This window comes from Ricinus communis, chromosome 8 (assembly GCF_019578655.1).
Source record: "Ricinus communis isolate WT05 ecotype wild-type chromosome 8, ASM1957865v1, whole genome shotgun sequence".
In the NCBI taxonomy this organism is placed as follows: domain Eukaryota; kingdom Viridiplantae; phylum Streptophyta; class Magnoliopsida; order Malpighiales; family Euphorbiaceae; genus Ricinus; species Ricinus communis.
Window position 1 is genome coordinate 17,588,827 of NC_063263.1, and position 15,425 is coordinate 17,604,251.

At 30.2% G+C, this 15,425-nt stretch overlaps 3 protein-coding genes across 4 annotated transcripts; all 3 read right to left on the bottom strand.

Annotated features, from left to right (window-relative positions):
- Positions 1–3,884: 3,884 nt before the first annotated feature.
- LOC8286102 (DNA repair protein RAD51 homolog 4) lies at positions 3,885–7,279 on the bottom strand. 2 transcript variants are annotated; one of them, XM_002531058.4, is made up of 10 exons: positions 7,146–7,279; positions 6,975–7,054; positions 6,541–6,659; positions 6,337–6,418; positions 6,046–6,180; positions 5,828–5,920; positions 5,651–5,741; positions 4,634–4,704; positions 4,215–4,364; positions 3,885–4,075 (listed from the first exon to the last, which is right to left on the bottom strand). In XM_002531058.4, the coding sequence occupies exons 1-10, from the start codon at positions 7,231–7,233 to the stop codon at positions 4,037–4,039; spliced, it is 948 nt and encodes a 315-aa protein (XP_002531104.1). In that variant the 5' UTR covers positions 7,234–7,279; the 3' UTR covers positions 3,885–4,036. The 2 variants fall into 2 exon arrangements, with proteins under 2 accessions (XP_002531104.1, XP_015582045.1); XM_015726559.3 differs by having other exon boundaries at positions 5,828–5,932.
- Positions 7,280–7,838: 559 nt separating this feature from the next.
- Positions 7,839–9,674, bottom strand: LOC8286103 (12S seed storage globulin 1). The gene is made up of 2 exons (XM_002531059.4): positions 9,062–9,674; positions 7,839–8,838 (listed from the first exon to the last, which is right to left on the bottom strand). The coding sequence occupies exons 1-2, from the start codon at positions 9,255–9,257 to the stop codon at positions 7,964–7,966; spliced, it is 1,071 nt and encodes a 356-aa protein (XP_002531105.1). The 5' UTR covers positions 9,258–9,674; the 3' UTR covers positions 7,839–7,963.
- A 594-nt stretch (positions 9,675–10,268) lies between these two features.
- On the bottom strand, positions 10,269–12,359 carry LOC8286104 (glutelin type-D 1). Its single transcript, XM_002531060.4, has 3 exons — positions 11,981–12,359; positions 10,793–11,513; positions 10,269–10,705 (listed from the first exon to the last, which is right to left on the bottom strand). The coding sequence occupies exons 1-3, from the start codon at positions 12,180–12,182 to the stop codon at positions 10,552–10,554; spliced, it is 1,077 nt and encodes a 358-aa protein (XP_002531106.1). The 5' UTR covers positions 12,183–12,359; the 3' UTR covers positions 10,269–10,551.
- Positions 12,360–15,425: the final 3,066 nt, after the last annotated feature.

Consider the following 15,425-nt stretch of genomic DNA (forward strand, 5'->3'; position numbering starts at 1 on the left):
ATATATATGAATTAATAGTCTCTGTTATAATAAAAGAATTGAAATTAAACAAAGAAAAAAGTAATTTTTTTCAAAAAGAAATCCACATTAACCAATTTTGTTAATTGAATTTCTTAATTCAGTTTTGGTTCAACCAATTCTCTTGCTCACCTTTAATCTCAATGAGCTAAATATTTCATAAGTTTTTATAATAATTTATTTTGAGATGAATTTAATAACAATTTTTTGGAAAGCAAAGGAAATAATAAAATTATTTCTACATTATGAAATACATAGATAACAAAATTAATAACTTTTCAAATTAAAAAATGCTGTTTCAAGTTCCTTAAAAGAAAACAATAAAACTAGACTTCATTTTGTTAAAATTCGTAAGGTGATTGCATAACTATAATCATTGGATGATGTAAAATTAAATCCTGACCCTTAATCCATCCTCGCAACTAGCTGTGATGGACAAGTTTTAGAGTTAAGTAATTATGACTTATTACCGGTTAAAACTGGCTATAATGAGCATTGATCTAATTATTATTTTACATATTTTCTCTTATTTTTGTCAAACTATTCCAACTAACCTGTGTTAGGTTAGGTGTCTATTCAATTTAAATTAGTCCTAATCTTGTTTTGAAAGAAGTCTTTAACATAGAAATTAAAATTAGGCAGCACCGATTTTATTGGAAAATTTGGGGAACAAAGAATTTATAGGGTTGAGATAATTGGGCATCCAACTAAAAGTAAGAACTAAAGAATTTATTATTAGTACCAAAATAATAAGTGTACTCTTCGTTTAGGGATTACTATAATTTAAAATTTAGATTGTATATTTTTATATTGAGAATGTAAAGACTAGAATATAATGCCATACTTTACAATATTTATTTATTGTTTTCAAAATAATTGAATGCAGAAAATGTAAGTTGATGTGTTTTTAAGAATACTTTTCTAGTTCAGGTGTTGAAACTGCAATACAGGAAACAATTGATGAAAAATGAGTATTTTAAGAGTGAATAATTTGCAATACAAAAAGATACAGTTCCTTATATAGGGGGACCAAATAAGTTATATTTCTCGAGTTGAATTAAAGTACAATTTACCAAATCACCCCAAAATTAAAAGGATTCAACAAAGATTAAATTCTTCAATCAGGTTTGATTTTGACTTTTTTTTTTATTCTTTCTATTAATATTAATCCATTTTGCATCTATAGTGCATATTAATCAATTGTTTAGAGTTTACAGAAATAATTGATACACATATTTCACTTTAATATTTATACTTTTTTAGTGTTATTATTCTTGGGCATTGTATTTTAAATCATTTTCAATTGTTAATAATGAAGTAATGAAGGTGGAAGGATTGTCCCAAGAGACGAAGATTGCACTTGATTCAATGGAGTCTTTATGAAGATTTTAGACTTATGTGTTTAGTTCCCATAATATTTAGTATCAATTTGTCTAATTAGGATTTCAGAAACACATTTATATTAAGAAGTTGACCATATCTTCTTCTTCTTCTTTTTGAATACAAGGGAATGGGAGAACCTAAACAATAGCAGCAAAATCGAAAAGGATAAAACAAAGTAGGATCAAAGAAACAAAAAGGGACTCAAACTTAAACACCAGCAGCATGAGGCCAAGCAATGCCCCATAAATCACTCTGCAGCATATCCTGCAACAAATGCACTCCTCCAGTGTAATTCAAAGCCGAATTAGCCAACCAGTCCGCACCCGAATTGCCTTCTCTATTTGTTAACCGGTTACAAACCGATTAACTGGTGATCACAATTTATTTTATATTTAAATAAAAGAAAAAGTTTGGATAAATTTTAAAATACTTCGTTGTTCTACCTTCTCTTCTTTTCCTTTTACATGGGATTAGTTTGAATATGTGGCTGCCTGACCTGATCTCTCTCTTTCTATATCTAATGAATGCCTAACCATTTTCCATCTCTGAATTTGACAGCTTAAAAACAAAAAGCATTCATATTTATGTACATGGTTTGGGGTTTTGCTAGATACATTACTCTATCATCGGTCGATATAATTTAGTCAACTTATTAATTTTATATTTTTTTTTATTCAAATGTAACTTTTGTAATAAATTTTATAGTTGCTTGATACAGATGATTAAATAGTTTTCTCTGGAAAATGACACCCTGTCAAATTCTGTAAACGGAAGCAAGAGAATGACACCATGTGAGCAATTAATTTTGAGTGTAATTAAACTTGGGTTTTCCATTTAGTCACTCTTTGTTTATGGTTTTAAACGGGTGAGGATGATCACTTTATAATTGAGTCTTATAGGTTTTCTTTTGTTTGAAAGGAAACGGAAAAAATAAAAAAAGAGATCAATTCTTCAAAAGTGAAAGTAGATATAACCTATCTTTAACTTAATCGGAAAATAAACAAAAGAGTTTACATTCTTCATCTAAAGGAGGTGATGCAGACTCCAACCCGTTTATTGATAGCTTCACTCTTTATTAGAGTTGAGAATTTTATATTCGACCTCTTTATTGACTCAAACAAGGCAAAATGTTAAGGGTTTAAAATTCAACTAGGTTGAACTCAACTTAAGCTAATATTTTATTAAATATTTATATATAGATAATACATAATGGAGGATTGAAATCTTTTTATATTCAAGTTCATCGTGATAAGTTATATTTGTAATAGTCCTCTATTAGTAGCGGATAAGTATTTATTATAAACAAAAGAACAAAATGTCAAATTATAAATATATTGTGGAAATGCCTACGAAATCATGCAGAGACAGGGTCTAACCCAAAATTTTAAAAGGAATAGAAGAATGTACTTCACTCTGTTTTAACAGGAGACTATTCTCCATAACTGGCTTTTTCCCATTGAGCTAATGCCTATAAATACCAAAACAAGTCTCATTTATCAGGTAATGCGAGTTGGGCACTCTAATATTTATAAAATTTCTAACTCGATTCATCCAGTTGTCAATCTAACCCGAACAGTATATTCAACTTAAATATTTTAAAATTTTAATCTATAAAAGTATTCAACGAAATAAATCTAGTATAAAATATCTTAAATAGTATATTCTTGATACTACCTGATTCAAATTCAAAGATATAAATATTATTGTCTACTGAAATTCAATATAACAATTTTATTGAAATTTGTCACTAATTAATTAATTTATGAAAATTGAGAAAGGTAGAAATAAATAAAATTTAAACTTAAAAATATATACTGATAAAATGATCAACATATGGTACTTAATTTACTATGACTAAGATTTACAGATTATATATTAATCAAACTAAAATAAAATGAGTGTAACATTTTTAGCACATAAACAATCCACTAGTAATTTATTTTTTCTGGATAACATATAAGTTTAACTGATTTTAGAGGTAATTAATTTTATATAATTTCAATTGTGTAGTAATTCTTTTTAACTTAGTAGTATAATAAAATGAATAAATTAAATCACAAAAAATTATAAGAAAACATACATGAAATTTGAAATAAAATTAAGAAATGCTATACAATGAGTTACAAAATGTTAGTGCTTAGTTTATTTTCTTAGGTTTTGTTAGTGTTGAAGGGGCTCTTATTTTGTAGAGTTTTCCCTAGTGACAGGCAGAGTATAGTTTTTTTTTGTTTGGTTTTGTATTCTGATTTGGAGTTTAGTTGGTGATATTAAGTCTTGCAGTTGTTCTCAAAGCTCACAATATTCTTTTCTTGCAAATTTGTATCTAAAATATTTCTAAACATTGTTTTGTTTTAAAAAAAAATAAAAATAAAAATAAAAAGCAATATTGTAGAGTTAAGAATCTTCTTCATTAAAATTCATGATAGTTTCCTGGAAAGAAATAAGAAATTTAAAATAAGGTTGAGATGAAAGGACATCAACGCTATCTCTAATATGTTCAATATTATAGCAAGGAAAAGGTTTTTTTACATGTGCAGTCATCCTAGACTCTCTTGGACTCAGTTTCATCATAAATACATTGCATTATTTCTAATTCCCTTCTTCTATACTACTAAGTCACAAATCATTAGTGTAATTAGTCATCGACTGTAAATCTTGCTGCCTTACCAGAAGCCTGAAAGAGAATATCAATTTTGTAATTTTGCATCCAGAAATTTAACATGGAAATGAGAAAAAGAAATCAAAGGCTGCAACTTTTAGTCAATGACTCAATGTAAACCATAGACTGAAAAGCTAGTTCAGAAAGAACTTACTTGGGAAGGGTGCTTCAGTATAGTAACGTTGCAAACATTCTTTCCCTGATCACGGGAGAGCAGAAGCCTCACATGAGGAATGCTCTTCCAACTCTCTCCAAGGGCTGGTTTAAAGTTTCCTCCTTCTCCGGCCACCATATGATTAGTCACCTTCAACAAACATTTGACAAGGTATCAAGGAAGGCAATCATTAGTAACCAGATAAATGCTTGCCAGTAGCAAATCAATTTTATGAACATAAAACTATAATGGATACGAGAAGTAAAAACAACTCGTCAGCAGTCTAATATCATTGATTACGTTATTAGCATTCCATGGAGAATAAAGCTTTTTCAACAGATGAATAGAATGATCACCTAAGAAGAAAAAAAAAAAATTGCAGACTTCAACTTATCTTGCAATTTAAGAGAAAAACTTACCAGTACTGCAATATTATGCTCATGTGCTAACTTCTTCAGCAAAATGCCAGCAGATGTCATGAGAGCATGTCCTGTATTAGTCCAAAAAGCACAAAACTATAATTTTCAATAAAGAAGCTTGTTACATACGAGAAATTTCAAAGGAAAGAAGAAAAAAAAAAAACCATCTTTCCCTAGAAATATGTAGGCACTAAAAAATAAAGTAATTATGCTTTCCAAGTAAAATGAAGAAACCAGAAGCTCTAGATATTAGAACTAGATAGTACATAATAAGGTTGCATGACTATCCTAATATAATTGTGAAATGATTCACAGCTAAATTGTTCAGAAAACATAACAAACAATAGTTAATCTAGCAATAATGAAATCATTTTTTGATGGTATTATAGAAATGCAAATAATACAAATGCAATCACATATGCACTGATGTACTTCTTGAACCTATTCTTTGGTTTTTTTGGAGGAGACCATTCAAATATCACATTTGCATCAAATTTCAAACTCCGTACTCTTTTTTTTTTCTTCTCCTTTATAGATAAAGCATGAAGTCAAGACCTAGTCCACTATGAATTGAGCCCAAGCTCCACCCACCCCATTATGAATTCAGCTAAAGCACAAGTGCAGCTCTTTTGGCACAATTCTTTCACTTTTCATAGAATGGGAAACAATTAGCATCTAATTTCAAGTATGAGATCAACCAGAACCAAACTGTATAGACTGATTCAATTAACAACTGTAATTCATTGAAGACAAAGGCATTGAGTATTTTCTGTCATCTACAAACATCATAAGACTCCATAACTTCAACAGAAATTCTCTCCCAATAGCACATAATAAAATTTCACAGGTATAGCACTATCAATATCATATCCAGATAAAGTTTTCTTATGAGCTTTCTTAATTCAGTAACAATATCTTCTTCTTCCTTCTCTCTACGAGGAAGGAAAAACTGTGTAGCGAACATCATCATAATCCAACATACCAAAGAAACTTTAACGCATATACAAGATTGTATACCCTGTGAGCCACCGCCTCCAAGGATTGGGGTAATTAGTGATGAGATTGAATCAACAATTAGCGATTGCACCTTAAAATCTCCGCTGTGCCCCTAAACAGCAATAATTGCTAAAATGGCATGGAAGTAAAATGTCAAACAAATGTCACCAGAAAGAGTGTTGATTTTTAATGGGATACCTGGGATCTCAAACTGATTTCTAGCTGATGTAGCACATCAAACATTGAAAAGATGTCAAACACAGAGTGGCATAGTATGTTGCTCATCACCGTCTGAACAATGTTGTTTTAGGAGAACAACAAGAATCAACAAGGAAAAAAGAGGATAGGTTATTTAACTGACAATAAATGAAAACAATAAAACTAATAATTCTTTTTTTGTTTTTTTGAAGTATAACCTGGTTAAGTGCAGAACCAGAGATCCGACCAACAAACTGCTCAATCCGACGTGGCGAAAAAGAGTTACCTGTATCTACGAAAATAACTCTACCCATATGTTGTTTCGCAACATTTGCAGCTACTTGTAGGCAAACCTTTATGTAACCAAGAATTTCATACCATAGTGTTTGAATTTAAAAGTGATTTTCAAAAGTATTCTAGTATACATTGATTAAGAAGAGGTTTAACAGTGTCAATAATTCAAATCAAAATCATTGAGAACATCAATTCAGTCAACTATAAATTCTTACTTGTGTTTTACCAGATGAAGAGGACCCAACCAATTCTGTCAATTGTCCTTCCCTCACACCACCTCCAAGAAGTGAATCAATCCTGATATATACACAACAGAATCATACACAAACCCATCCTAAAAACATTACATCTTTTTCTTTTAATTGCAGAAGCCGACAAAGTATTAGCAAATTAGGTAAGATACTTAATGGAGAAATTACCCATCAAATCCGGTGGATAAAACATGTTTGTTTTGTAAAGCATCTTTCAACAACTGGAAACCATTTAACCACGGCTGGTGTTGCTGCTTATCTATAATAGAAAGGATTTGATTGATGCCCTGATTACGCAAAACAACGAATGATTAAAAGGTTGTATTTTAAGCAGGTACAAATTCAAGAATTCAATTGAACTGAATTTCTAATTTAGATAGTCAAGATCATAGTTGCTACAATTTAATTCTTTCAGGCAAAGCTTTATTTTGAAAGAAATGAGATCATAGCATGATTTTGCTGCAAAATTTCAATTCTATTGAACTCTTGCAAAAGATATATATCAATTAGTATATGTTTATGTAGTCACTAGAAAAGCATGAAATCTCTTTATATATAAAAAATAAATAAAATTTGTAAAAAAGGATGAAGGAGAAAGCTACCTCCTTCAATCTCTGGGAGGTGGGTTCTTGCTCTGCTAACGTAGCCAACGCATCAAGGTCTTGTATTAGGAAGTCTTCGACTATAGATTAAACAATCACATATATTAGTAATTAAAGGATGAAAAAAATCTCAAATACCAATTAAAACCTAAAAATTAGCAACTGACTGACCAGTAAAGATGGCGTGAGAAGCACAAAAGGACTGGAAATTGGAGTCGAGAATGGAGTAGCTTTTCTCTAGAGATTTCAGTGGCGCCATTTTTATTCAATTTGTTGTTATTATTGACTTTAGATTTATTGTTTCGGTTGTATTTATTTGTGCCAAAATTCATTATTAAATCTCTCAATTCTTTTCATTTTTATTTTATTAAATTCTAAAAAAAATCTATTTTAATTGCATTGAGTTATTATATGTTTATGTTTATTATTTTTTATATAAATTATGAAAGTTATTTATTTTATCAACCCTTGATAAATAAAATAAAAAATTTAAAAATTAAAACAAAAAAATCTAATAATTTAATAATACATTCTCTTTTCTTTTTTATTACTAGCAATTTGATTGTGTCACTGTCCAATTACTTTATTTATTTAGTGGAATAAAAATTTTATCTTATGTATTCATATTTTATTTTAACTTATAATTAAATTATTATAAGAATATTTTTATTTTTATGAGTTATTTTTATTTATATGTATATTATTATTTTGTAAAAATAATTATAATCATTAATTGTAAAAGACCGTGAATATCAAATAGAGTTTTCTTTTTTCTTTTTCTTTTTTTGACAAAAGATCAAAATAGAGTTGAATAATAACAATAATAAATAACTGAAGCAGAGTAATGACATAAATTATAGGATATATTTAATTTATTTTCTTTTATTTATTGATTAAAACGACTCAAATTAAATTAAATACTTCATAATCCTGGAAAGGACTTGGTACTAATTGAGCTTCACTCAATTGAAACATTACACTGTTTTTTATTAGTTTGAAGGAGGGAAAAAGATTGCATCATTGATCCTCTTTGAGCGGAAAAGCTTTTCCAATTGAGAATCCACATTGAATGATGCCTCAAGAACTTGTGGAGACAGTGCTTTCCACACTGAAGTCTTTCCTGCCAAATGTGTGAAAATTGGATTCGGGGTAGTGATGATGGAGAACCATTCCATCCCTTGTGGATCAGCAATCTTCGAGACAACGAAAAACCTTGGAATAATGAACAGACAGCCTGAACTTACAGTAGTTTCCAGGACTCTACGACCATCGACACCCACAACCTGAACACGCCCACTGCCTCTAACGATGTATGTGACTTGAAGAGCAGAGTCACAGGAAAAACCAGGAGAGCACATTGCACTTCCGTCTAGTCTAACCAAATCAGCACCAAGTCCAACTTCACCAACTAAAGGAAGATTCTTTGTATTCGCGACTACAACTCTACCGCCATTCTTAATATCAACATCAAGAGGCGCTTCCTCGCAGTTCAGTGCCATGCCTTGTCTGTGTTCTTTTTTGGGTTCGGGCATCTTGAAATTGTCTTCAAGCTTGACAATTCCATTACTAGATTGGTTTTGTACCAGGGATTTGACAGTGTTCTCTTCTAAATCCCATGCACGGCTAACAAATTCAGTGGAAAAGCCAGTAAAGATTCCATTAGAACCAGTAAGGAAAAAATCAGTGAATTCGCCAGATCTGTGGGCTTTTGAAGTATCACCCAAGAAGAGGACTGTAAGTTCAGGATCCTTTTTGTTGTACCACCATGTAACAACACCAAATGGTAAAGCAATTGCATCACCTTTCTTGATTGCAATTACTTTCTCCTCTGCTTCTGGTAGGACAATTCCAGCTACACCACTACCTATACACAAATCAAGAATAAGATCAATAATCCTGAAAAGAATATCTAAAACATATTATCAGAACTAGTATTCTATTGAAAGAAACTGAAAAAAGAAAAAGAAGAAGATTAAAATCAAAATAACATATCAAACTAGAACCCAGAATTCATAGTATACAAATATATCAGAACTTGAACATTCATTAACAACTTTTTAGGTATCAAAATTCAAAAGGGTATTTACCTTGCAGAACATAAGCAACCTTAGAGGAATCAGAGTAGCGAGGAAGGGCAAAGCCATTCTTGACAAGAGAAAGTTTGGCTGCACCAATATTTCCTTCACGAAGCATAGGAAGCTGAGACGGTGACCATGCAAAGTAGGAACCACCGTTGCCACCATAAACCTTGTTAGCCAACTTCGGAGAAAGATCAAGCTCCATCTTTTCTTTTCAAGAAATTAAAAATTTAATGAATCAACAGAAAAGAACGAAGTAAATATTAGTAATATGATTGCTTAAGATATTTGTGATGTTAATGTAGGATTTGGGACTTTATTTATAGGCATTATAAGGACTGTACATTAGAGTCCAAATGATCATTGGAATCGACTTTTATCACCAGATGGTTACAGGGAAACGAAATAGCCATGGAAAAAGGATTCGACAGGAAAAGAAAGTAGGTAATGAGTATTAGATCTGGAGAGGAAGATGGATAAGATTGGAATATGATTGCAAACTTCAAGGACCAATCCAAGCTTTTTTGGGGATTAGGAAACAAAAGATAATATCTTTTTTATTGCTTCTGAGAATCTACCTTTTGATGGAATTGGAGTTCCACTTGTCTGATGTTGAAGAAAAGATTTTGGGTTTAATAGGAATCGAATTTACAAGCTAACCACAGAGGTACAAATTGCCACATTAATTAAAAAAAAATTAGGAATCAGAATTTACAAAAAGCACAAATTTTCTTTTTTTCAAATTACAGTATCATTGGCTTAAATAGATAAAAAGATTATGATTTTTCAAAAATTCGTTATCAATGTCATCTTATCTTTTATCTTTCACCGAAAAGAAGAAAGTCAAAGTTATATTTTTATGGGTAATTAAAAATTGTGAAATTTAAATATTTTCCCAAATGGGTTTAATTATTTTAGCCTGAGAATAATGGCACTTGTTATTATTTTTCTAAATAAGATTTATATTCTAAGTCACTGAATTAGATAGGAAAGTTGTTATTAATGTTATAATTTAGGCTATATTGATGAAATTGAAAAATCTGAAAACCTTTATTTCATTCTTTAAAAAAAGTCCATGATATTGTAGGATAGATCTTAATTTATATAAGTTAATAATTTTTTTATAATTAGACCAAATTTTATTTTAAAATAACGGAAAGATAATCATTGAGAAATCAAATAACAGTTATAAAACAATGTGAATAATGAAACAGACTAAAGAAAATATAATTAATTAACTGAAAAATGCAGAAAGAAACCACGATATTCATTGAAATTAAAAAAAAAAAAAAAAGAAAAGAAAAAGACCATATCCACAGGTGGAAGGGAGATTATGGAAGAGTTTTAGATTCTCTAGAGATCCTCTAATAGCTCTTTATTGGGAAAAGAAAAGAAAAAAACAAAACTAAACGAGACTAGATGAAAAGTAACCCTAGCTAGCTACTACTTCCTCAAGTTTGGTGGTGGTTCCTCAACTGGTGGTGGTGGGTGGAGATTCCTCAGTTTGGCGGTGGGAAGAAAATCTCATCAGACATTCTCTTTGAACGAAAATGCTTCTCCACTTCAGGAGACACCTTGAATGATGCCTCGAGCACCTGAGGTGATAATGCCTTCCACACAGAAGTTCTACCAGCCAAATGGGTGAAAATAGGGCTGCAATCAAGTCAAGGAAAATAAGTACCCATTTAAATTCAATGGAAAGAAATTTCTGTAAAAATAAAATCAAGAAAATAAACTTACTTGGGAGTAGTGATGATAGAGAACCAATCCATACCATCAGGATCACAAATCTTTGAAACAACATAAAACCTTGGAACAATGAACAGATTACCAGCCTTCACAGTAGTTTCCAGGACTCTGCGGCCATCAACACCAACAACCTGAACACGGCCACTGCCCCTAACAATATAAGTAACTTGCAGAGCAGAGTCACAAGAAAATCCAGGAGAGCACATAGCACCTCCATCCAATCTAACAAGATCAGCACCAAGGCCAACCTCAGCAACCAAAGGTAGATTTTTGGTGTTCAAGACCACAACCCTTCCACCATTTTTAATGTCAACATCTAATGGTGCTTCCTCACAGTTGTACACCATACCGTTGCGGTGTTCCTTTTTGGGTTCAGGCATCTTAAATGATGCAGCAAGCTTAACAATACCTTTGCCTGATTGGTTATTAACAAGGGTACCCACAGTTTTCTCATCCAGATCCCAAGCTCTGCCAACAAATTCAGAAGAGAAACCAGTGAAAATACCATTAGTTCCAGTCAAAAAGAAATCAGTAAATTCACCAGCCTTGTGTCCTTTTGCAGTATCTCCCATGAACAGAACAACCAATTCAGTGTCTTCCTTGTTATACCACCAAGTAACAACACCAAAAGGAAGGGCTACGGCATCACCCTTTTTTATTGCAATCACTTTCTCTTCCTTCTCAGGGAGGACAATTCCAGCAACACCATTACCTGACAAGATCAATGATATAGTTCAGATAAAGTGATTGCTTAAGTGATTTAGAATGCCTGATTTCACTTGCTTTCAGTCAGAGCTTTAATCTTCTAATAAATAATTAAAAAAAATCCATTAAACCCATATGACACCAAAACCCAAAAGCTCATCAGAACAGAATAGAAATAACAAAAAAATGTTCCAAAAGAAAAAAGAAATCGTTCAACACAAAAGACAACCCATATTACAAATCATTGAATAAAGAAAACCCATATAACAATTTCATTGAATAAAGAAAACCCTAACACAAAAAACATGAATTTTAAAAAAATAAAATATCTAAACCCAAATCATGAAAATATAAAAGATGAGCAATATAGATTAAACACCAAAAACAAAGTGATGCATCAAAATATATAAAAATTACTCATATAAACAAAACAAAACAAAACGATAAATATTAGAAAATAAAAAATCATATTACCTTGAAGAACATAAGCCACTTTAGCTGAATCAGAGTATCGAGGAAGAGCAAAGCCATCCTTTTCAAGAGCAAGTTTGGCTGCACCAATATTACCTTCACGTAGCATTGCTAGTTCTGAAGGACACCAAGCATGGTACGATCCACCATCTCCTCCATACACTTTCTTTGCCAATCTGGGTGATAAATCAATCTCCATCTTCATATTTTCTTTGTAACTAAATGAGAAAACTCTGTTTTTAATTGATATATTTTGATATGATATTCTGATGTGTAGATGCAAAACAGAAGCCCTGTATTTATAGATATAGCAAACAGAGTATTTACTGTGGATAAGTATAAAGCTAACAGAAATTCTATCCGACTCTGATAATTCTGATACTCAGATATACAAAATTTGATACAGATTGGATTAGGATTTAGTGTCGATTTTAACTACTTAATATCTATTATCTGTTTTTTCTTTTTAAGAAAAAAAAAAATCTGTTGTGTTATTATCCTAATTCTCGCCAATAAAATCATTATACAATTATGAGTAATATGTATTTTACAAATTACTCTTAAAAAAGGGCAACTGTTATTGTTGTTGACATATAAAGCTTATTTTCCTTATTAGAAAAAGGGTAAATCAAAACAAAAACAATATAAAATATCTTTTTTTCCTAATTTTCTTCATAGAATCATAAACATCACGCTTATTTTATCTTTCAAGAAATTTAAAAAAAAATGGATAAATAAATTGAATGATACTTTTTCCAAATTAATAAATTATTGATCTATTGATTAATTAATATCTAATCTATAGGGGTCAGGTTGAATTCATAAAGTAATTTTCATTCGTAATATCATAAATAAATAACATATTTTATGTTTTAAAAATGAAAAGAATAAAACTTCAGATTTTTAAGCTACCTCTCCCCTCCTTTGAGATTTGCAATGCCAATAAATTCGGCAGATCACACAGGTTCTTATCCAAATCCAATAATGGGAACCTTTAAATAGTTGTGCATGTGCTTATGAATTTAGGTACAATACATATTAGAATTTTAAATTATGGGCTACATAGAAAATTTAAGTTGTTTGGAAAATAAAAGCAGATTTCTGGAGATCTAGAACCAAACGTGTTCAACTTGTTTGTAATTCTTTTATATTTTATTTTAAATTGAATAATTAATATTTTATTAAAAATTTTAAATTTAAATTTAGCAAAAATACATTCTTAAGCTCCTAAGATATCAGTGTTTGTTGCATTGAGTCTGTATACGTTTATTTTATTTTATTGATGTCTTAAATATTTATTTATTCTTCATTAAAAAATTTTACATATAAAATATCTGGTTTTGAGATTTGATGCAATTGATAATTATTTTTCACTTAACAGTTAGTTATTGGTAGCTGATAGCTGATGGTATTCGCTCTATTTTAAATTTTTTTTTATCAGCTGATAATTGATTTAATTTTTTATTTATTTGGATACTATAATTCTTATTAACACTTATTAATAATAATTTATTTTAAATTGATCTTATATAATTAAATTTTTATATTTTAAAATAAATAATTAATATTTTATAATTATTTTTAATAGTTAAATAATTATAATATTTAAAATTATAGTATTTAAAATTAAAAAATTTTATTAGTATAATTTAAATTTAAATTTTTATTTAAAATAATTTTTTAAATATTTTTAATAATAAATACAATTGAGCTAAAGAAAATTAATTATAAATTTTTAAATTTTTATAAGTTATTTTTATTAATTTATATCACTAAATATAATATAATAAAATAAAATAATTTAACAATAATTATATTTTTAACGGTCACCACTAATAAAATTTTACTAAACGATTTAATTTATCAGCGATTAACTACGAGCTGAATTAATTAGTTGAACTAAACAGACCCATGAAAATTACAAAAGTGAATATCACTCTCTCTTAGTCGTGTTTCTAGTTAGAAAATGAGGTTGAGCAGGAGAGAGAGGAGCGCATAAGCTACTCCTTTAATCCCTAATTACTCAAAACCTAATTCCCAACATCAATTCTTGTGCAATTTGAGTAAAGCAGCCGCTAAAATGGAAACTTAGTCAAATCAACATCAATCTATGCCTTTAAAAACAAAAACAAAAAAAGAAACCAACCCCACTTTTGATCCCTTTCAAACGAGGCTTCACCAATGATGAAATAAAAAGTCATTTGAAAGTGAGTTTTCCATTTGTAACTTACACCTTCACTTGATCAATATCTTGCAAATGAAAGGTCATTTTTAAATTGCTTAAGCAAAATCTCATGTTTCTTGCCTCATTCTAAAATTCTTATGAAATATTGAAGATTGATAGAAGATCTTCTTTGTTATTGCAGAAATACTTGTTGCATACACGAAAAATGCCATCAGCTACAACTGCCCATGCGAACCATTCTTTAAGAGGAGACTTGCAGATGTCTCAAGATCAGTATGGTGATGACTCGAAGGCTATTGGTTCCTAGTCTGGCTCTCCCCTGCAATTGGTAGGAAATACAGGAGGGACCTCCACTACAGGAGGTGATAGTATGGGAGATGACGAGGATGCCAAATCTGAGGGCTATAGCTGGAAAAATCATATTCACAGATCATAAAGAAACAAAAAAAAAAAAAAAAGGAATTCAAAGATCTAGGGTTTCTTTAAGAAGCTAAATGATTTGAAAAAGAAGGGGTTAGCTTTATGGTCCACCCAAATATAAACCGATGTGTAAAATGACATAGAACAAGTTTTCTTTTTAATATTAATTTAAACGTCATTGCCGAAATTTCTATGAAAAAGTTTTTAATAAAAGGAAAAATATATGTTTGATGGCTCAATAAAACAAATTAAATGTACAAAGATTCATGCAACAAATGCGAATAATTCAGGGGATCGGTGATCCATTTTGCCTTTAAATTTCTAACGTTGGATAGTTATTCTTTAGATAACAAATATTAGTCATCCATTATAAAGTTGATATCTAAAATTATCTAAACAAGAGCTACCATCTTAACAAGAGAATTCTAATCCGTTTGGGGTAGACACTGGCTGCTACAAACCCTTTTGGTCACAGTGTGGCATCAGATAGATAAATCATGGATCAAGCATATATACTAGAATGAATTGAGATAATTCCAGGTATTATGAGAAATATACTCTGATAATACTCATCAAATCACCCAAATTAATATATTGCAAATGCCACATCCCTATAGTAGTAAAGTAAGGTAAAAAGCAGCTGTACAGCATTTGAATGCGGATCAGTTTGCCAAACTTCATCATCATACAATCTCCTAAGGAATTTAAGTCGAAATTGAACCCATAAAAGCTCTTCGATCTCATTATCTGTCAAAGTACCATACGTACTCATACTCTCATGTTTGATGTTTGCACATTAATTAGAGCATGAAGTTGATGTAAAACAAACTCTTACATTCATCC